Consider the following 23,616-nt stretch of genomic DNA (forward strand, 5'->3'; position numbering starts at 1 on the left):
GGATTCATTAGGGGCTAATACTGTTAGTAATTAGAATTATTTGGAACAGTCCAAAACAATACATTGTTTGTTCTAGAGATGTATTTACGCCTGTATATTGTGTCATGTGATTTGGTTACGCAGAAAAGTAATGGAGCGTAATCATTGTATTGTATAGCTAAGTTCCAGTAATGGACACAATTTGTATTATGAAGAATCCAAATGGATGGACAATTTACAGCTTCAGTTATTTTAAACCCCCAATGAACAAACAGCTCCCCCCAATTGAAAACGACGAAATATTTACCATTGGTATACATATGTAATATGAACTGTTTATTAATATTAATTAGGTTAACCAACATTTTGATATCATGCTTATTTGTATATGTTAATGTAAAATTATTCCAGTATTATTATAATTAGTTTAAATACAGATCGGCAGTGGGAGAGGTACAAGCCTTGGATTTTACTGAACAGGTGGTAGACAGAAAAACACGAGTCCTTATACATATCTGTCTACTTATTTGTAGGTATTGAATAGCAATCAATCATTCTTGAGTTATACGAAGCCAGTATTGAATGAAACTATAGAGAAACTTTCGTTCGTCGTAAATAAAAAAGTTGTAATTCCAGGAAGAACAATTCCAAGTTTTATTGCGTGTAAACTAAGATAAATAAATCTCAAGCCGTTTGTTTAGATCTTACGTGTTTGAATTGACATTTTAAATTATCATCGCTTTACTAACATTTTAAAATGAATTTTAATAAATTATACTGTCATCATAAGTATTAAGTAAGAAATCATTTGGTGAAAATGTTAGAACTACATTTTTCAGATTGTGAATAATGCAATTTTCCTTAGTTCAGGAGTATAATAAAGGACAAATTGTAATAAAAATATCAAAAACTCGAATACTCAAATGTTAGCTAGTTTTAAGTGGCACAGTAGTACTTAGAATAATTGTCATTCGAACGGCTATTGCCGCAATAGAAAGACTACTTAAAGAACCATCATTTCAGTATTCAGCGAATAGACTGTAAAATTAATAGTATCCTTCGTTACTAAAAGAGAAAACTCTTTTAGTTTAAAACGGCAGTTACAAAAAAATACGAGTAAAAATCATTCGTTGTAAAATTAGGCTTTACAAGTCGATGACAGTTTCGGCAGTCAGAATTGCAGTTTGGCACATATTTGGGCGTATTATGGGAATTATACAATTTTGAAAAGTTTTTGTATGAGGATGAAAACATTTTATGATGAAAAGTTTACAAAATGATACCTCCCAAAAACATTATCTACGCTTAGGAAAATAAAGAACGAAAAAACGGTAATTTTTCAAGACCGCATTGTGCGCTACAAAACCTTTTACGTGAATGCGAACTTTACAATTTGTATGGCTACTTACAAAATTCAGTGTGAATGATTAAAATATCAGAATAATAAATAACATCCTTTAGAAGTATGTTATTAATTCCTTCAAGGCAAAATGAAAAAGATCTTCGAAGTTCTAAGAACCAAAGATACTACGTACCAGTTAGTTATGTAGACGATGCTGTGTGACAGGAAGCCTAAGATACCAAGATCCCGATACACCGACAACATAAACATGGCCTTTTATTTTGACAATTGTTTACTATGGATTTTCAAGTTCAATTTTCTTGCTAAAACAGTGGTCCTCAGCCGGATCCGGTTAGACTGGAAGCCGACCCCAACATAGTTGGAAAAAGACTCGGGAGATACCTTCATAGTAAACAGTGGTATTAAGAAGAACGCATGTTTACGTTCTCGATGACTTCGGGTCTAGGTATCGTTGTGACGTACGATATGGTTAGTGCCGCCGGCCCCGGCAGCAGCGCGGGCGGCGCGCTAGCTGTGCTCGTGGTGCGTGCGCGGCGACAGCGAGCCGGGGCCCGATTCCGCGCTGGAGTCACCCGCGTACACCTCGGAGAGGCCGCCGCCGCTGCCGCACCCGCCCCCGCTGCCGCTGCCGCCCCCGCTACCGCCTGCGCCGAGCATGCTCGCTGACAGAGCGGCTTTGGCTATGGAGGAAAGGTACTAGTCATGGTCTGTTGCGGTGAGTCGAGATAAGACTAGAGACGGAGAAGAATGTTAAACTGCGTTTGCAAGGTTTCAAATGACTGGATTCTAAGGTGTTGAAAAGATTTACGTTTTAGGAGAACATAACAGCTACTTGGGCGTAATTTTTGTTAATTTTACTCAAACTAAAATCAGCACTACTGAAACAAACAAATGACAATCGTAACACAGGGATCGTTTATTCTTTGCTTGCGAATATTTCCACTCTCCAACACATGCTAGTATTTAAAAATACATAAAACAGAAGTTGCACAACAAACTCTCCGACAACACTTCGCCTTTAATGTAGTAAACCTCTTTGAGTGTAAGTACTCGGGAACAAGTGAAAAAGTACAGAAATGTACCTATATTATGTCAGATCTCGAAGATAAAGTAATAATAATAAAGGTAATGACTCCCATGTATTTATCGTTATATTATTTCAACCTTTTCTTTTGGTGGTAAATCATCAAATGACGAAGTCCTGCAGTTGATACAACGTGAGACTCTTACTGACTAAAATCCACCTTGTTCTTTTTGAAGCCCCTTATGTACCAAGGCCGCGATAACTCTTTCGAACAAGCACGCAGCCGACATTACTTTTACTTTAAGATGAGATTGGTTAATGAAACTGAGGATCAAAAAAGTTAATAATTTCTAAGTACCATGATGAGCCAGCGGCACGCAGTAAGACGTGGGCGCGCAGTGCCTCGGCCGCACCTTCTCGTATCGGCTCAGCTGTTGCAACTCGCACTCCGAGTGGTGCTTCTCCACTGTTACACATACCATACTATTCAACAGACAATAGTTATACGTTCAATGTACTGTCAACTACTTCTCGGTAACACTGATGAAGCTCAAGCGTTCTCTGAAAGAAGTGGTGTTAAAGCTGATGGTGCAGCGGAGAATGTTGGTTTGGCACAGAACACACGCAGACAATATACACGCGAAGCAATAGTGATGACAATATGTTGTTATTTTTTTTTTATAACGGGCAAGTCTTTTAGAAATAAACCGCTCAATATTTGCTCTTTTCTTCATGACATCATGTTACAATGGTCGTGAAATCAGCTGTTAGTGACATCAATTTTGAACAAGCTTAAGGTCTCACCTTCAGCCCTCTCCCGATGTCTCTGAGGGTGCTTCCTGCAGGGCCTGTGAGGGGGCGCATCATTGTCCCGGTGCCCGAAGGTGCGAAACTGCAGGGTATGGTCCAAGGTCGCTGCAGCCGCCGCCTCTCCGCCCACGGCGAAGGTCGCGTATGGGCTTATCTCGTACACATCTTGGATGTAGATCAGATCCATTAGTGGCTTACCATGAGACTTAATATTATAAGAAGACTTACAATTTGTGCAGCTGGAAGATACCTAAATGAATTTGCTAAGTCGATTAAATCTTCAACATTAGAACTCTCATAAGTATTTAACGGATATTAACCGAAAATTAACTTCTGATTCTAAGCAGGTCAATCAGTCTTTTTGAACTCTAAAATTCAAGACAATGCATCAAACAAGGTTTTCAAAGATTCTGAATATTTGAGCCAGATATTTTAATTTAGGAAAAATCTAATACAAATTATCTCCCTTACCTGAAGCAGGTGACAGTTTATCATGTTTGTAGTCATGCTGACAGTTCCTGATGTTCTGCTGTTCAGGACAGACGGACTTGTCGGTGCTTGCCACCGAGTGGCTGCAACGACGCGTCTCTTCGTCAGTAGGACCTCCGCATGGCCATAGCGTGCTGAGGAAATATGTTACTTAGTACTTTAGCTATAAAGCTGCTTTTAGGTGCAGTGAGTACATTCTAAAGTAGAAGAATCTACATCATAGAGGAATCTACATGATGCCCATATTTATTTTTTATTTATTTATTCAACTTTATGCAATTAAACAATTACGAAGGCGGACTTAATGCCCATATGATCAAAATAACAATATATATTTACTCGAATGCGAATTTCACACGCACTGAGGTACGAAATTAGGTAGTTGTTCAAATTATCATCAGCTAATAAGATCGATAGCTGCATATTAGGTACTGGATTTGTGTAAACTTATTGCTCGTTCATTATAGAAATTGATTTGCATTATAACCATATTATATTTGCAACACATTACACAATTATTAATACCTCAGTTACGTTTAATAGGTATAAGATTCAGAATATCACTGTCTGGAAGAAATTCAATTAGAAGAAACACTTACGCAAAAAATACCTCAGCGTATTCGAGCTAGACGCAGAATAGCAAAAATATTCGTTTGAACATGTAATAAATTATTATAAGTAATTCCTAAGCTCTGGCAAAATATTTTTACAGGGCGCGCCTACAATACCCAAACCCAACAAACTTGAATTGTAAGTAGGTCGCATTGAGTGATTTACACAACCTCCGTTCTCAATACGTCTAACATTTATCTTATTTATTATTATGTATTTATACAGGGCTCTTCAAGAAATAGATTCAAACAGGCGTTATTTGAAATATTGAAAAAGATATCTAAGAGTACCTACTTCACCGAAACAAAGAGAAACATATATCTGTTTAAAAATAACGATGTTTTTTCGTCCCACCTTTATTTCGGTAAGGAAGACGTTTGGTGTGTAATTACCGACTTAATCTCGGTTAGAATAAACAGAAATATAAACGGTGAATTTAAATTGAAGGAAGAAAAGAGTTTTCTATTTTATTGCGTCTTCGTTACAAATATCAAAACTCGATAACCTAATTCAAAATATTGATGATGATGTTGCCATGTTTACTAATTGATAAATAAGTATCCTAAACACAAAAAAAAAATTGTTTAAAAACAACTTTTACACTCATTAATTAAGCACCCACAAACGAAAATTGGAATTCACGTACAGAACAACGTAGTGACATTTTCGCTAACCAACACGTGGCCTATTTTTGTGAGGCCAGGTTTTAACATCACAATCGTTGCATTTTCAGAGCCTGAAATTGGATCGGAAAGGTCAAGGGTCGAGGTTCCATATTGGTCCGTACATCAAGTATATAGATGCCATAACCATTACGTTTCCATATAAAATCTTACGATTATCTCAAATATCAGCATTCATTCGATTCATACAGGTTGAAAATATTGGGCTTTATTTGTCGAATAAAGGTGTTCGTGATATTTAACTAAACCCTCCTTTATTTTGATATAAATGATCAATAGTTTAACACCGCCAACGCTAATATAGTTTGGTTATTCTCGTTTTTTGACCAACTTCTCAAAAAGAAAGAGGATTTTAGAAATAGCAGCGACAGCCAGCGAAATCTATTTCCTTAAAATCACACCTTATTTAAATAGGTCGCCGAGTTCTATCCGGAGTCGTCAGATCCATTATGTAGATTTAAAAACGTGGATCATCTCAATATAAACACTTCGTCATCCTGCTACGATGTATTAGTTCTCTCTAAACTTAATGGCGGCTTGTACCCAATTTCCGCATACAAGTTTGCGTTTATAACCATAACCATTTCGCACTTACCGACCTGCAGACCTGCTAATGCCTAAAAATGGTTTCTTCGCAGTACCTAACCACCGTTAAGTTGGCATGAACTGTACTTACCTTCGTTTAGCCAGTAACACAAGCAGCAGTGCAGTGACAGCGAGCGCGGCGAGTGCAGCGAATGCAAGCGACACTGCACCGAGAACGCGCTCCGTGTCTGCGTTGCCATTCGATGTTATTATCTGACCACCCTCTGATTGGAAGGCCACTGGACGACGTAGGCGCTCTGTTTGGCAAATTAAAATAAAAATCACCTATTAGCAACTTTTCTTTACTATCAATTTTTGTACCCTAAAGTTATCGCATACAAAAAATATTTGTATAAAACTAGACTATACAATTATAAATAATTGAGAAACATGAAGAATTATTTTCGGAAACGAAAAGTTTATAAGACACAGCTAAAAGACGAGAATGTTTGTAGCTACATTCTACGATTTGGAAAGCCAAAATAGCATCCACTGATATAAATGCCCACCTTGTTTCCGTAATACCCATAGTATAGTCGTAAAATAGGACAGACACAAAGGTAAAATAAATTTTTCAAGCAGTTGTATGGCATTTTGTGTGGTCTGCAGCAATAAATATCGAGGGTTATAACATAAAAGATCGCTAATAGTATACAAGGCTTGATAAATGATAGGGCCTTTGAGAAACCTGACTGGCTTCTGAATTTGACTGGTACAAATTGAATCGTGTTTCTACGAATATTTTGTAAGAAATCCTACTGAAACTCTTGTGTGGTATTAACGTGAACTCGATGAACATTGTGATGTTATCAAAGTGAAAAATATAGAAATCGCTTATTCGTATTTTCTAGGAATACCTACTAACAAATATTCAAACCAATTTTTGTGTTAAGCTATTGGGTTTAGTCAGCTTTATATGTTCTACCTTTGCTATTGAAACTTTTCAGATTCATAAAATTCTGCGAATACTTTAGTGTTGAAAATGTTACCACGACGTTACTTAACTCTCAATTGAACTTTGATGTGGGTTTAAGAATGAGTAAACTGTCAAGTCTTAATGAAAAATCTTTCTAAATGATGTTCGAACAGCACTTAAAATTAAGTTACGTTTCAGTATCCATTGATGATCATATATAACTCAATACCTTCTAAATCCCAATAAATATTACCGATAGGTTCTTTAAAATACAACAGTCTTTTTCAATGCACACAACTATGTAGGCTATGTTTGTGAAAAACTGCAACACATTGCAAAAACATTTTAAATGAATGCTTGCTACGTAACACGATGGTCCGGCTATTATTTTTAGTCCCGTTGAAAAAATTGCAACTGAACAAATGACTGCAAACTTTTACGCAGTAACAAATGGACATTGGAATGTATTTTTAGATCTGTTTTTTTGCGATAGTAGAAGCTCGTTAGTGCAGCTCTTTTATCAGTGAACACATGTTCATAAAGAAATGAGAAATTACTTTTATAAGGAAATGAGATATGCAAAGTACCTATGTCTGTTTGGTAAAAAACAATCTGAATTATTTTAATATTTTAATATTACCTATCTTAACAAAATAGCATCTAAAACAATACTAGTAAGATATGCTTGAGTTACGAATCACACTACATAACAGTTACTCGAAAATATTACTAGTTCCCAAAGAGCAATAACATTCAAAATGCATTAACTATTTAGGTAACAGTGTAAAACAGTCTTCCTTAACAACATAACCTGAGCTCCAAAAACACACGAACATACATTCCTCCTATCACACCGTACGTTCGTACAATCTAGCTACAAATGTATTACCTCCGGAATGCGTGGTGGTGGCCGCGTAAATAACGGCCTGGTGTCGGGCGGACTCCGTCGCCGTCCACAGGCGCAGAGCATACCACGCGCCCGGGGATAGCCCGCCGATCACGACCTGTGTAATAATTCTTGTTTCACACCAGTTTACAAGACTAAAAAGTTGTTGAAATATTGTACATTTTTGGTGGTAACATAGCTTAACACCAAACAAGACTGAAACGTTGTTACAAGTCTTAAATATTGTTAAACTGTTATGTTAAGTTGGATAGAATAGTCTGAATTGTACCTACATTGGTGTACTTAAAGGAATTACTTACGCGAACAAAAATGGTATATTGTAAAACTGTTCGTGTTTTTGGTAGAATTCATTCTGCATTGTACAATGTTGTACTTAAAGGAACTTTTACGCGAACAAAAATGTTGTAAGCAGATAAAGAATACGCGCCTAACATAAATGTTTAAGTTTAAGAGAATCATTTTCATTAATAAAATGCAACTGTTTCAAATGCAAAAGTTTTGTTCAAAGATTTTGTACATGTTTACCAAATACATGGTATTGAGTTTCAACAAAAAGGAAAATACAGTAAGTATTTGCCTTATTGTTAGTACACCTTTGTTCATTCAAATTATTGACCCACACGTAACAAAGTTATCTGCAACGTCGAGATTGAAAAAGGAACCGTACAAATAATAGAAAACTAATATGCCAATTTCTGCTCCACTATTCCAATTTGCTTTTTCGTTTAAACTAGCGTTTAATAAAAAACTGAAACACCATGAATACTGCGAGAAATTTTCACTTTACAGTAGCGCTTAAAGCTAAGCAACTGCTAAAGGAAAAGAACTTTAAAAGGCAGCAGCTTCATTAAACTTTTACAAGTGGCTACATAAAGTGATGTCAGGGTTGTTTACCAACTTTTATTAATAACGGACACGTTTGCATAAATAAAGCGAGCTCAGGGCCCCGGCCACCTTGCCTCCAATCTCAGGTTTTCTTGTTGCTATCATCCTTTAATCTCGGAACAACCATTTTCTAAACTTATTTCCTCACAAATGCGAGTGAAAAGCTCGTAATTTCGTACCTGTTTCCCTCACACCTTAATCAACGCCTACCTGAAGGGAAATTTCCTCGTACGCACAATAAAGTTGTTGATATTTGCACAAAAAAGGTATTTTATCCGTCCCTGCGGATCATAACCTACAAATTCGCGCGAAGCTTGAGTCTCAATTTGCAGGTTTCAATTGGCTCTTGTCGCCGCTGAACAGAGGACCGCGTAAATTGTGAGCTTTCTGTTCTTTTGAGAGCGATATTTTGATTAAAATAAATTTTCTATTTATATTCGAGTGTGCTGTAATAATTCGTTTCAATAACCGGTGGTTTGTTCAATTAACTGCAACGAATTTGTTATGGGAACGAATTGTAAGCTGTTTTTGATTTTCGTGTGGCGAAGTATGGTTTATTTCCCCAATAAACTAGCTTTAAACTATTTTCAACATTTCCCGTTTATAGATGAAATCTAATTAGGACATAAATAAACAATTTTACTGCTGAACTGAGCAGCAGAAATTGCAACTTTGAACTGAACATTTTTCCAGGAACAATTAACGCGGCAGCTTACTACTAGATAATAAAGTTTCAGTAGTCTGCATATTTTGAGGACTATGAACCATCCTTCAGATAGAATTGAACTAGTCAAAGTTTTTGTTACACTGTAGTTTAGGTAGGTACAGTCAACTTCAGGTCAGTGGTAACAGTTTTATAGGAAAATCGTACTTATTACTATTGAGTTAAGGTGCATGACAGTTACCACTGATGTGCAGTCCACCGTACGTAAATATCTATAATTTTTCAAACGCCTAAGAATTATACTAAATCGATATGTAAATAAAATGTCATAATATAACTATAGACAGAACAGCCAAGTAAGTCCTTATTTGAATACAATTTTTCTCACATTGGGGTGCCCAAACCTGACATTGGGGTGTCCAAATCCTCACATTGGGGTTATCCATTAACAGCTATTACCATTAGCCAGAAAAATATATTATACGCATTTTTTTCTAGAGATACATTACCTCCCGATGATGATGCAGCGAGGTAAGGTCGGCGTCTCTCCAAGCTACTGCTCCGGCTGCATCAGCTCGTCGCCATTGCAGCCTCACGAGCCTGGCACCACATCGCACGGCGCGCCTGGCATCCAAGGCCAGAGCACTGGAGTTGCTCCAGACGGCTGCCTCGGCGCCTTCTTCCAGTCTGTCCTCCCCCCCACCTTCCCATACCAGAACTGGTACGAAGAAAGTGAGAAGTATTCATTTGTTATTTGTTAAGAAAGGATCCCATATCTATCTATACTAATATTATAAAGAGGTTTTGAAAGTTTGTATGTAGGAGTAATATTTAAGATCAGCTGGTCCGATTTTCAAAATTCTTTCACTGATAGATAGCTACAATGTTCCTGAGTGCCATAGGCTATATTTTATCCCGGTACGGGCAGTTCCACGGGACGCGGGTGTAACCGCGGGAAAACAGCTAGTCAAATATATTTTATTGCGTAGGTCGCTTTTCAAACGTAGGTACGCCTTTGTAAACTTGTGCTCAATTTAATGTTTGTTCATTTAGAAATGTTGAACTTCAATGAGAACTACTAGACAAAGAAAACACTACTAGACAAATTGTACATATGTTGGTTATCATTACATACATTACATTAAATACTAAAGTTGTTTAATTTGAATACAACTAATATACTAGCGAAGCTATATTTTGGAATATTCAGCTATAAACTTTTTACATTTCCTGTCGTTTCGGACTCAATTTCCAGAGTTAGTCGCGAGGGACTGACGACTAGTTCCATTCCAATAAAACAAAACATTTGCGTGTAAATCACAAGTCATTTGAATTTACAGTGAGTCAGGCAAAAACAGACTAATTGGATCAGTCATCAGCTAATATAGCCATTTAGAGCCTGACAGTGAATCGATATCATGAATTCCACATATAGATCTTTCTGTTTATAACATAGTTATAGGTCTTAAACACTGTAATATAAAGATCCCTATTTAGTTAAAAAGCAAAGTTTAAAAAGCTACCAACAAAGTAAGCCGTCACTTAGCGTTGACTGGCGGCGCAAAGGTGGTTTGTCAATGTGCTAGTTAACCTTATTTCATCCAGTAAATGTTATAAACTTTGAAACCGGCAGCTTCACAAAACTTACGGTTTAAGAACTACAAGTAGTGTTACGGCAATAAGCAAAACTTTAAGTCGTTCTGAATAACGCTATATTTACAGCTTCTCGGAAATTTCTATTCATACTTATTTACTCCATGGAATATTGCATTGTATTTTATTAATTTAATTGTTGCGTTGCAACAGTTCCAAGAATAAGGGAATTCAAAGGGTAAATACTCCGTCGAAAGATCCAACTTGATTGTGAGTACCTAAGTATTTATCAATATTTTTCAATTATGGAAATGGAAGTAACCCAGTTATTTCAATCTGCATAAAATTATGATTTGAGTGTCGCACAAACTCGGTAAACAGGAACTCTGCCCATTTCAAACATTATTAAAGAACATTTGGACTGACAGACAGTAATAGAGAATTTGGTTATGGTTCTTTCTAATCAGTAAATACCTACGTAGGATAAAATGTTACCTTAAACAGAGCACTTTATTCCTGATAAGTTGAGCATGAGAGTTAGCTTCTCGAAGACAAATGATAGTGCATTTTTCTTGTAGGGATCATCATTAATTGCCCCTACTTTGATTTGTCAGACGTTGACAGCAAAAGGCTTTCTCCCACGTTGTTAACTGACCGAATGAGGGCAAAATAAATGCCCATCGCATTTTAAGACTCCGGAAAAAAGGCTGATGTGATATATTAGTCAAAAAGATAGTCTTAAGTATACATACACACACAAGTTACTAGCATATTTTTAAAAATAAATAATTACCAGAATTATCAAAAAAATCTACACAGTTATTATAATTACCTGGTGGTTTCGTTTTAACCATGAGTGGTACGGAAGGCGGCGACGAGCCCGCTCTTGAATGCGCCACCGCTCGTACGGAGTACGTGGCCCCACACGACAGAGCTCTCAGCACCACGCTAGCTGCCTCTCCTCCTGTCTCCAGTCTTCGTTCTTCCTCAGAACGGGAGCTTATTGGCTCCAAACCATCCCCTGTGTCATCACGGACGCGTACCCACCAGATTGTGAAACCTAGTTGAACAATGAGTAAAAATAAACATCGGTTTTTTACCGTCTCACTAAAGTATGTACGTACATACGTACGAGCTTACATGATTCCCTGAATTAAATTAATCGGTGTCGTTACTACTGAAGGCTGGGCCTCATGATCATTTCAACATTTCCATAGTTTAAACTTTTCCACTGCATATTTTCCCATTCCATAATAATGTTTTGGAGCAAAATCCCTTTAAAAAGAAAACTTTTTTAGGCATAGGTACTTGAGCTCGTGCCGCTAACCTTCGACCACAAGATTGAAGCACCCTCTAGTAATTGATATTGAATTTTAGATTGCACCTTATTACTATTCAGAGGGATGAACGCAGATTATATTGATGGGAAAAGTTTCCCGCAGACATTTTTAAAATTATCATTGAAATCGGTAAACTGTTTATCAGCTCCGATCATCAAAGGACGACAACTCAAACAATTTGTAATTTCGCACGACGAAGTTAAACTTAAGAGTCTATAGAGATAGAATGGTAAACCAAACTAATAGAACAAACAACAAATAGAAGGGAAATTACAAAATAAATAAGATGGTAGTACAATATCCGGCCTTATTGCTCAGAACTATTTCTTGCAGACAATCTTTGGATAAAGTTACGAAGAGTTTTATCAATATCATAAAAATAATGATCTTATTTATCTTGTAAGAAAACAGATAATTTGAAAATTACTACTGAGCAATATTTTATAACACTTGTTTTCCGCCAGGGTACTCTATTAAATTGTTTTCGGTATCACGAAGTTACAAACTTTGGAGATTGTTCCCTATTGTTCACAAATCTCAAACATGTAGAGAATAAAAAGTGCTCTTGTCACTTTTAAAGCTTATTTTTATTATTACGCAGTCTACATTCAGAATTAAGAATCGTAATTATTAAATAGGTATTCATTCTTTTAAAAAATGAATGGTGGTTTAATAATGCTATTCATACGAAAAACTTTGTTTAAATGATGACCATTGTATCTTCTGATTTTAATATAATCTAAATTTTGTATTCACGATCATGTGCGAGCATGGTCCAAGAATAACACAATCTGGGTACTCTTGGGTAGGCAAGGTCTCCAAATAAACGTATTCTAAATCAAACAGGATTAGGTGTCTTCGTAAGCCGCTCTAGATAAAAATGTTAATTTTAATCTGTCTCGGATTCCTTCGAGAACAAATTCTAATTTATTTTTGTAAAATACGCAGTTTATTTGTTGTGAACTGTGCTATTGCGGGTACGTACGAATATGTACCTATGTATACAGATGTATATTTATTAAATAGCATGCTTATACATTTTATGAATGGATTCGTTGCCATAAAAAATTGTCTATCCATCCTTATTCTAAAACTGTACCATCGCCTGAAAAAACTGAAAGAAGCCAAAAAACCGTTCCCTTCAACTTTTAATTATCATTGCACATACCTTACCATTAGTCATCATCCATCATCTACCTAGCCTCTACCAAATTTCACAACCACACACACACACACTAAACACCAATCCTATCAAAACACAAAAAAGGCACAACATTTTTATGCTTACAATGCGGAGGTCCGACGGGATGGTACGTAGACTGTCCGTGGAGGCGCGCATCGGTATGTGCGGTGTGGTCCAAAGCAAACGCGGAAGCGGGTACCGAATTATCCATACTTACCTCATCAGAACCCATCATATTTCTAATATTTTACCAATTTCTTTGCGAAATATCCCTACTATTAACAAGGTAACAAGTTCCAATTAGATTATTTGTTTGCTTACCGTGTGGAGGCGCGGCAGGATGGTGCGTTGTTCTCCAAGTGAGACGTGCGTCGGTATGCGCCGCGTGGTCCAAGGTAAGCGCGGGAGCGGACGGCGGCGCCGCACATTCCACGCGGTACGTCACCTCTTCGGAACCGAATGTGTTGCGAGCTGAGCACGTGTAGTTGCCGCTTGTTGACGCGTCCACTTCTGTTTGGATATAACAGTATTATACAAGCTGTTGATTTGCATCCGTGCCATAGTCAAGGACGTAATTATACTAATGATTCTCGACCCAAATCAACAAAAAAATTGGTATGTAATTAATTTTTTTTCGGAATTCCGTCAATGTCATCTAGCCGTATTTAAACTTGGCGCGTGTGTTACTGGCCTTAAAACCGTGCTGCACCCTCACACAAACGCAAACACAAAGCATACGCAACGATTATTCATAAATTTCATTCATAAAATTGGATTACTTCTGAAATACTACGACATTACAATGACAAAAAAAGTAGTGCATATTAGCTATTTCCCGTCTACTGTAATTCCAATCGATTATTTACGTATTTTATGTCCTCCTCCTGACGTATGGCACAAATGCAAATCAACACCTTGTATTACATTATGGTATGCATTAAAGTATTAAGTATTTAGTATAATTAAGGACCACGCTTGAAATCGAAAAGAAATGATGGTGTTTTAAGTAAATATAAAAGATTTTAACGCCGAAACAATCTCGCTATATTTACCCATCTATGTAAGTCAAAAGTTTTTTTTTTCAATGTAAGTATATAGTTTTATGAGAATCGAAAATATCATCGGGCATTTGCACGATCTAACCAATTCAGTTGTTTGTAAGTTTTGTTCTTATAATCTCGGCTATAAAGATAAAACGACCACCATCAAAATCATGAATATTACCGTGTATAGCTAAATGTCCATGCGGCGTAAGATGCGTCCTAGGATCATGCGTGACGGGCCGGTCGCCCCGCAGCCACCGAGCGCGCGGGGCCGGCTCACCTCGCCACGCACAAGCGAGGCGCAGCGAGTGGCCGCACTGGACGCGAGCCCATACGCCGAACGACAGGAGTCTTGCTCTTGCTATGATTAAGGAAAATAAAGTCAGTTTTTGATTAAGGTGATAATCTTTGGGCTATGTTTCCATAAGTGACGTGAGAGATAGCTCAAGTTATATTATGAAACGTTCTGTCATGATGATTTATTTATTGTTCGGAATAAACATATCGATGAAAAAGGCAACCCATCATTTAAAAATTTAGGCAGAAAAGTCAAGACAGGAAGATGTTCTTACCTCTTGATGTCGTGGTGGCCGGTTGCGGTGGTGAAGGTTCACCCTCACCAGCCACAGAGTGGGCAGCCACCCATGCCTCATAAGTAGCCCCTTCAGATAGCGATCTCAACTCTGTTGAGCCACCCAAACCAACAAATGGATCGCCTTCTTCTACTTGGACGGTGGTCGTTATAGGTGGCCTATCCCTAAAAGTATATATAAAATCATAAAAATACATAAATAAATGAATACCAGTTTTTGGTTATACTTCTACTGACCTGCCAAGTTCACGATAGAACACGGTATAGTATAAAATAGGTCCGTTTGGTCGACTGGGCGGCAGCCAGCTAACTGCTAGGGATGTTACTGAGGTGGCAACCACCTTCACGGCAGCTGGAGACCCAGGCACTATGTAAAAAATCAAAATTAGAATATGTGTGGTTCCCACGGTGGACTTAGTTGCTGCAAAGCACTCATTCGTGGAAAGATAAACGGGTTTATGGAAATTCTACAAACGACTAAATACACTACATGAGCGTTAGTTACGTTAAAACATAAAAACAAAACTCCGAGTACGACCTACCGTCTTGTTGTGTGGTACAATGTATTGGATGAGCGGGCACACCATCCCCGGCTGCTGTATACGCTAACGCTTGCACGGTGTAGTTAGTATGAGGCCTCAACGCTAGCAGTAGCGTCTCAACCCCCGCTACCCGCTTGACATCCGCTCCCGCTCCTGCATTGGAGCCGCCGTTCCCTCGCTCCTCCCACTCCAACCACTCAGTCGCTGCCGACAAACAACTGCCATCACTCAGCTTGGATTTAAAATAAAATCTGATTATTGGGCGTTACAGCGTTTTAATTGAATCGAACATTGTCAATATTTACTCACTATGTTCCGGACGGTAAAGCAATTTGTAACCTAGCAAAGCGCCGTGATGAGCGTGTGCGGGAGGGGGAGACCACTCCACTTTTATACTTTGTGGCGATACGGCGCGGCATCTGACGGACCGGGGACCTTCTGATGGCACTGTTAAAGATAAACTTCGTTAAAACTTGCAAAACTTCGTTCACATTTAAGATTAACCCGTTTTGAAATATACTTGCCACTTTCTTGAGTCAAAGTGTTAACTGGAGCCGTAGCCGGGCCGGCACCCGCACTGTTGAAAGCTCTTACGCTAACAGAATATCTGCAAACCAAATTTGGTTAGTACCCAAGCACAGAAATCCGACCGTGTCCAAATTGTGTTACTCTCTCACCGGGTATAATGTTCCAGACCTTCGATAATGTACTTTGTTATTTGTCCTCTCACAGTTGCGAACTCCATGCCTACGTTTGCTCCTCCTGCTAAAGTTCCATCGGCGGAAGGCCACCACCATACTGTGTAACCTAGGAGTTCTCCGTTCCAGGATGACGAGGGGGGTGCCTTGGAGAATACATTGACACAATAATTACTAAATCCACAATAAAAACAATTTGATAACAGATTTAGTTTATACCTGCCATGCCAGTTCGATAGTGGATGATCTAGGGGCCGATGCTCGCAGGCTGATTGGCGCTCTGGAAGGCGGTTCATGGAGCGTTAGCGCGAGCAAAGCTCTCGTATGAGCCGACGCAAATTGGGCAGTCACCGTCCGAGCCCGCACTAAATACGCCGTCGCCGGTTCTAATCCTGTTATTGTCGCACTCTCTGTCCTGTTTCGGGATTGAAAAGTAATTTGAAATAACGGTATTCCGACACTGGCTGAATGAAAAGAATAAACCCGTTCAATGAATTTCGTTAACCCTGGATTTTATTCGAATTAAATTGCACACGATAAACACGTTTTATTGATTACGCAAACGTTTTGCTGAGTTTCGTTCTTTTATTCATTTCTTTTTTTAATTAACTGCAGCGTTGTGCCCAGTTATCTTGATTTTATTTGAGCATTCTCATGGCTTTAAATAAAACAACTTACTTTTAGATAACTTCATATATAATTCAAAGATATTTGCCTTCATTGACAGATTAAATAATAATTAAGTACCTAAAAACCCAGAGTACAAGCTAGACATTACAACTAAAAAAAACTAACATTTAATCTAAGAACTCACTCAGAATAAGAGTCTACCGCATGAGCCGATACAGAAACATTATGGGTATCGGCATCCCTCCAAGAATCCGTATTGCTGGAGTCGTGCTTACGATATTGCACGATATATCCTAGAACTGGTGAGTTCCCATCGTAGGGCCTTCGCCATTGGAGACGAACTGATCGAGACGTAGCTTCTAATACCCTGAAGTTTGCTGGAGGTTCTGGTGGCTCTAAATGAAAATGTTTCAGAAATTATAATATACCAACACCTTTTATTAGTTAAGCTGTGGGAAAATTCCTAGTAGTACCTTGAACAGCCAAATGAACAAAATGGTCTGATCTTCCATAGGGATTGGAAGCCTGACAGCGGTATACTCCAGAGTCTCTTCTGTCAGCTCTCTCTATTACCAATTCACTTCTTAACCCTTCTGCGCTTCTTGTTTCTGATATGCTCATTCTAAAATTAAACATGTTTATGTATATGTGAGCGTTGTAATGCTGCTTTTAATATAAAGTAGCCCACATGCCTTTTTATCATTATTCAAAAATAGAACTAAGTCCAAACCAAAAAGGTAAGGTTTCAATTCTGTGACCCTACCTGTAGTCAGAATTAGGTAGCGCTCGTCCCGAATGACTCCAAGCGGTTGCGAGCGGGGAGTCGCCGCGAGCAACGCAAGCCAATCTAACCGTATCCCCCAGCTTAGCAGTCACGTTCGCTGATTGCGTCTCAAATCTCGCTGGCTCTACGGAAATACAATTCTCAAATAGATTTTTTTCATTCCCCCCAAAGACATCACGATGTTAAAGAAAACATACCATTAATATGTATGGTGAGTGTAGTAGATAAAGGCGGTGATACCCCATTGTCAGCTCTACAACGATATTTGCCCGAATGTTCAGCCCTTGCAGATTCTATCCTCAACGAACCATTTGTTAGTACTACCGGGTCTGATACTCCCCCTAATGTCGTTTCTGTGCTACCTTTAAAATAACTAGTGATTAGTAACAATACACACATCGAGATTTCTACCCTTTCTTTAATATTCTTACCTGAAAATTTGGTCCAGTATATTGAAGGTGGTGGATGACCTCGGGCTTCACAACTAACAGTGAGTGATCCATTTAAAAGTACGGCCGTATCTGAAGGCTCGATTTGCCAATAAGGAGGAACTACAATAAAGGGTGCAAATTCCAAGTATAAGAAGGTTTCTAAAAATGACTAGTCGGCAGTAAAAAAACTTAAGGAAATATTTCTTTATTTATTTACTTTACCTTTTATAGCCAATTCAGCGGACATGTTGGCCTTCCCAGCGGTATTAGTGACAACACAAGTATAAATCCCGCTGTGTGCTGCCGTCAAACTTTTGAAAAGCAACATGCTATAAAACTCTGCTCCCCTTTCATCCACCTGTAATTTTATAACTGGTTAAACACAGAAGACTTCTCCTAGAACTTACAAACATTGCTGTAATTTCATAAATGGTAAACTATCAAGACTTCTCCTGCAACTTTTTTACTCATGAGAGTGAAGGAATAGTGAGTGCACTTGTGTCAGCGAAAATGCTTGTGCACTACAATATATATGTCCTGCGCAGCTGGCTGATCTACGAGAACAATCGCTGAGGCCAAAGTCGGCCGTGGACGTATGTACTATTATTATTACAACTTATTAGGAAGGTTTCACGTACCTGAAGGGCACTAGATATAGGCATCTGATCCTTCAGCCATGAGAAGTAGACAGGCATGTCTCCGGACGTCACGGTACATGTCAGTTGGGATCGATCACCAGCTCTTAGCCCGGGAGGGAACACGATTGGCGATAGAACTGGTGGTGATACCACGGTCATTTGTACCTGGGACGAAGGACGAAAATGAAGAAAAAACATCGATAATAAGCACGCGAAAGTTTAACGAAATAAGCAATTTTTTTAATGACTTAATGAGACGTAACACTGTTTTTTAAAGTCAGTTAAATATGCCCATGATTCTCACCCCACTTTTTAATTGAACTGTTTGAACATAATTGAAAAATTCAATTTGACTCTCAGAAAAATTTTCACGATAAAAATGACTCATCAAAAGTTCCTTTATTATTCATACTATTAAGTAAGCTCGCTGTCAGTGATAAAACAAGTGGAGTACAAAATGAGGTGTAGTCCGTTCATCCTCGGGAAAGCGGGTCATGTCTCGAACAAAGTAAGAGAAAACGATTGGAAGTGAAATATGAATGTTTTATGATAGGTCATATTTTACTACGTAATTTGTATGTAAGTAATAATTTTAAACTCTATGGATTTCTGTATCAATTTCATGGAAAATATTATTATGTCGTAAATATTTCAGCAACCGTCAAACTTACTATAACCATTAAGGTCATAGGAACCAAATTGTTTTTTTCTAGTATAATTCAAAGTCTTGACTCTTACCTCTCTTCTCGCCAGTTCTCCTCCCGGTGTGAGTACGGAGCAAGTCCAACCTCCTTTGTCCCGATTACGGTCAACATTCGTTATCGTGAGCTGACCATCCATTTGTTGGTAACGAGGGTCTGTTCCTGCACCTCCCTCCCATCTCACTGAACTATACAAAACAAAGATATATAAAGTGCTAGTTTTGGCCCGCGGTTTCACCCGCGTCCCGTAGCCGGATGGTGACAAAAACTATCCTAAAAGCTTCTCCCGGGTCTAAGTTACCTCGCCTCTTATTTTCAGCCAATTCGGTCAAACCGAGTTCATGTTATGACGTAACAACGGAAAGCGGGTTTCAGAGACCCGCCCCGGCCTCGCAAGGGTGCATTGCTGACACCAAATACACTACATTATACATATAAACTTTCCTCTTCAATCACTCTATTAAAAAAAAACGCATCAAAATCTGTGGCGTCGTTATCAAGATTCAAGCATACATTAGGATATAGGGCCAGAGAGAATGACTTTGTTTTATACTATATAGTGATATGTTTTTTTGTAGAATATGAAACTTAAACAAGTTGTTCGATATTATTAATTGAGTATTATTCGCTTGAATAAATATTGGATTATTTCAATAGTACGCTTTATTTTACCATTTGTTTTATTTACAGTTAAAACAATACTGGTACTGAAGATAAATACAATTTACCATCTCATTGCACAATACTGCTGTAAATTCACAAATGAAGGCTCATTTATTCTGCTTATAGTAATCAGAATTCGCGAAATGGATGCGGAACGGATAATGTTGGAAATACTATATATCTGCAATGACGAGGTAAAATCGCTTTGATATCATCACGTATTTTATTTGAAAAGTCTGCTAAAATCAAAACACTGTCTAATACTTTAAATAAATATGTAAACACTGACTTTTTCATTTGACTACATAGTGACTTATCACTCAAAAGCATTTAATTTGTGTCAATTATACAACCTTTCAGTATCAAAACCGTGTAAAGCTTATGAAACAAAACTTAATATATTTAAAATCTCAAAAGCCGTTGGTACTTAATATAGTTTCATGTAAATTAAATTCTCTGTAACTGACCCGGAGTTTTCGACCGCAAGTGTATTATATTCCCCACTATCATAATTTCCCCGACTGTAACTATTTTCGCAATAAAATCAAAGCTATAAAACAGCAATACATCGGGCCCAACGTTCTTTAGGTAAAGATAATAATAACTCGGCGACCCAAGTGATTCACCCAATGTTATTCCGTGCCCAAAGTCTCAATGTTGCCATACATATTGTATAAGCCAATTTTGTGAGTGAAATTTTACGGTCACGTGGTATAAAATACTTGAATTACTATTGATTTACGGTAAATATTGAAGATCTGAGCCTGACAGGTTTGATGCTGCTAATTAACTATCAATTAAGGAGCCCAAATAAGTCAATAAATGCATGTACTTCAGAAATAACCCGCAGATACGCTTTCTCAAAACACGACCAAAATCATAATAACACTAGGAGTTATTCAACCAGAATAAAAAAAACGCATATTATCAGCTAAGTATTTTATAATTAAATCTAGTCATTAATAAGGTCTAAATTACTTACTCAATAGGAAATCCGTAGTAAGGGCACCAAATTGTCACTTCGGACCCCGCAACAGCTTTCACAGGACTCATTGCCCTTATGTACGGCGGACCTATGTAAATCCGATGATAATAACATTTGCCAAGCAATTCCCACACATAACGCTAAAATAATACTTATCTTTATTTATTTAGGATGGCAACACAGCCATGAAATGTGTAAGTAACAACACTGCGGTAAGCAAAAATTGTAATTTATAGCAAAGAGCGAAATGTAATATGATTTGAGTGCTATTTTGTTTATTTCTTTATTTTACTACAGGCCTTGTATTACGATGTGGGTTTCATCGTAAATATAAGAAAAACAAAGGTCTGGAAAGCTGATGTAGCATAAGCCTGTCATAAATCTATATGGGACATTTATAACAGACTGATAGGCTGTCGATCTGTCAGCATTTTGTATAGACTTAAGTGGGGCTTCCACACATGTCACTAGCTATTTTATTATTTTCGAGATTGTTCAAATCACCTAATACATTCCGACAATACTGTCTCAAATATATTTTCCTAGAAAGGCTCTTTTTGGCATCAAAATGAATATTTTATTTCGTATAACATTAAGAGTAATTGATTGCTCATTTTCACAAAAAATAAATCTACAGAATTTGAGTCCTATTGGAAGAAATATTCTTAATGGAAGTCCATAACCTTGAACATATCGATACGGTCTTACCTATCGAAGTTCGTATCTATTAGAGTTAATCCCAGCATCCTTCTTCCTTTCTAGAATGTCCATGAATCGTTCAATAGCTCGGTTGTAAATGGCACTGGCCATATAAAAGGTGTTATAAATGTGCTTCGACACATCCAAGGAGATTAAAGCGTAAGAGGAAAACCTTTTCTTTCACGAATTAGTTACACCTACTATTATATACCACTTATTTGTCTTCGTCCCACTCGATAGTATTGATATATTTATGTGTCGAGGAAAAGGAGGAAGGAACGGCATTTTATATTGCTTTGTAAACTGGTATGTAAGTAGAGATACGCATAAATGTATCCAGCACATAAAAGTAGCATAATTGATTGCTAATATCGTGGGCAAGTATTAGTTATTGCAATTGATATTTTCTTAAATTTTTCATTTTATTCTAACAACACTTTTTAGGGACTTACTTCTAAGATGATTTTCAGACTAGTTACTATAAAATAATCAGTAATTACCGTAAACATTAAGCCTGGCAGCATGCGCCACGCTACCGTGGTTGTTGGTAGCTCGACACTCATACCGGCCTCCATGCTCAACTCTAGCACTACTGAGTGACAGGGTCGACAGCACGTAGCTACTACCGGGGCCCAGCCCCGCGGGACCGTTCTCCCGGCCCTCCGTGATAGCAGCCCTGCGGTAAACGACCACTATGTTACTAAGTACAGAAACAAAGCACTAAAGATATCGGACTGGATATAAGGCTGGAGTTCGTCGTAAAATATTATGGTGTTATTATAAGATTTTTTTTTCTTTTCCCATAAGGGAAAATATGAAGATAATGTTGGGTTAAAAGTTGTGTTATCTAAAGAATGAAGAGGAAATATCGGATCTTAGAAAATATGCCACAAATCGCCTATCAGTTTCGAGCAGGAAAAACAATCCAATAAATAATGAAGATATTTCAACTCACCCATGGTGTGCAGGAATAGGCTGTCCGTCTAATAACCATCGAAATCTAGGCGGTGGTTCGCCAACCGCAGAGCATTTCAAAGCAACCTGCGACCCCGGCTGTACCGCCTGCTCGATGAAAGTATAAACCAACTCCGGCCGGGAATCTGCATAAATTGTTCAAATAAGAAAAAGTCACGGAGAACAAATACAAAAAACCGGTGTGTAACATACCTGCAGAGCGTTTTAAACGTTTGCGTTTGAACGAACGTACCGGCCCTGCTTCTCGCACTAACGAGCACCGTGCAACTGAAAATATATAACTAGATGAATGGAAAAACTAGATACATCGGCTTACGTGGAACGAGATGCTTTGACTTTGTGACTCTCTGATTGAACTGAAGAAATTGTTTAGTTTCCATTTTAAACGACTTTACAAATGGGCATTAATGTACCAGCATAAACAATGCGACGTTTCATAAAAGAATTAGGAGACCCTTTTAGAATCATTATGTTTATTCTTTGTTGCTTACTTTTTTAACGAGGGTATATTATCTGTTGTTTCTATGCAAGTGAATAGAATATTATGAAAGTCAGATAGCAATAAAGGGTAATTGTCACGGCCATGTGTAATTCAGGCAACATTTGTGCAAAAGCGTGCAAATAACGGCATAATTGCACAGACGGAGCTTTGCTCGTCCCCTGAGGTTGCTTCGTGGTACATGCGGCTACGGAAGCCGTATGCTCTAGATCTTCACGCTTGTTACCTTAGTGGGGTGAGCAGATGTTGTAGGAATAATGTGATAATTGTCTTATTAATCTTTAGTGACTATATACCCATAGTGGTGAATTTCGTAGTTTGTCAGCCCAGAATTGCAAAATTACGCGTCATCTTACATTAAAATTAAAAACATCACTGTCATAAGGTCAACAATATGTCGAATTCGGCACAACCCTTCTAGTTCGTGTTATGATGTTATCTCATGTGTCGATTTGCATTAATTGTTTCCATAGACAAAGAGTTAATTTTCTTTGTATCGATTTCTTTTGTCCACGATTCGACCTTCATCCCTCCTATGTGTCCATTTTGTCCTTATAGCTACGATTTTGATAAGGTTACATTGAATGGTATAAAATAAATATCTAATACATTGTCTTTGTCTGCCATAGCTATTCACAACGAGAATCTGAGTGATATTTTTTACATTTTCAGGAAAATGATATTGCTGATAATATAAGTAGGT

The 23,616-nt window shown here is 37.9% G+C and overlaps 1 protein-coding gene across 1 annotated transcript; it reads right to left on the reverse strand.

The window, feature by feature from the left end:
* Positions 1 to 1,609: 1,609 nt before the first annotated feature.
* Positions 1,610 to 23,213, reverse strand: LOC124640316 (Down syndrome cell adhesion molecule-like protein Dscam2). The gene is made up of 30 exons (XM_047178032.1): positions 23,210 to 23,213; positions 22,607 to 22,681; positions 22,395 to 22,539; positions 21,940 to 22,115; positions 20,738 to 20,828; positions 19,130 to 19,280; positions 18,392 to 18,556; positions 17,976 to 18,111; positions 17,754 to 17,873; positions 17,520 to 17,684; positions 17,302 to 17,446; positions 17,012 to 17,160; positions 16,723 to 16,933; positions 16,128 to 16,323; positions 15,888 to 16,054; positions 15,735 to 15,817; positions 15,520 to 15,657; positions 15,211 to 15,414; positions 14,906 to 15,035; positions 14,649 to 14,833; positions 14,258 to 14,437; positions 13,355 to 13,543; positions 11,343 to 11,570; positions 9,427 to 9,635; positions 7,351 to 7,465; positions 5,637 to 5,802; positions 3,648 to 3,799; positions 3,171 to 3,341; positions 2,725 to 2,832; positions 1,610 to 1,986 (listed from the first exon to the last, which is right to left on the reverse strand). Exons 1-30 carry the CDS (start codon positions 23,211 to 23,213, stop codon positions 1,850 to 1,852), a joined length of 4,491 nt encoding a protein of 1,496 aa, XP_047033988.1. The 3' UTR covers positions 1,610 to 1,849.
* Positions 23,214 to 23,616: the final 403 nt, after the last annotated feature.

Source organism: Helicoverpa zea, chromosome 20 (assembly GCF_022581195.2).
Source record: "Helicoverpa zea isolate HzStark_Cry1AcR chromosome 20, ilHelZeax1.1, whole genome shotgun sequence".
Lineage (NCBI taxonomy): Eukaryota > Metazoa > Arthropoda > Insecta > Lepidoptera > Noctuidae > Helicoverpa > Helicoverpa zea.

What these genes read in the sequence shown, in the direction of transcription:
- LOC124640316 (XM_047178032.1), bottom strand. An exon ending in CGCTGAATTGGCTATAAAAG is followed by an intron (nt 17,874 to 17,975) that starts GTAAAGTAAATA and finishes CCTTTATTGTAG; the next exon opens with TTCCTCCTTATTGGCAAATC. An exon ending in CACTTTGACTCAAGAAAGTG is followed by an intron (nt 15,658 to 15,734) that starts GCAAGTATATTT and finishes TATCTTTAACAG; the next exon opens with TGCCATCAGAAGGTCCCCGG.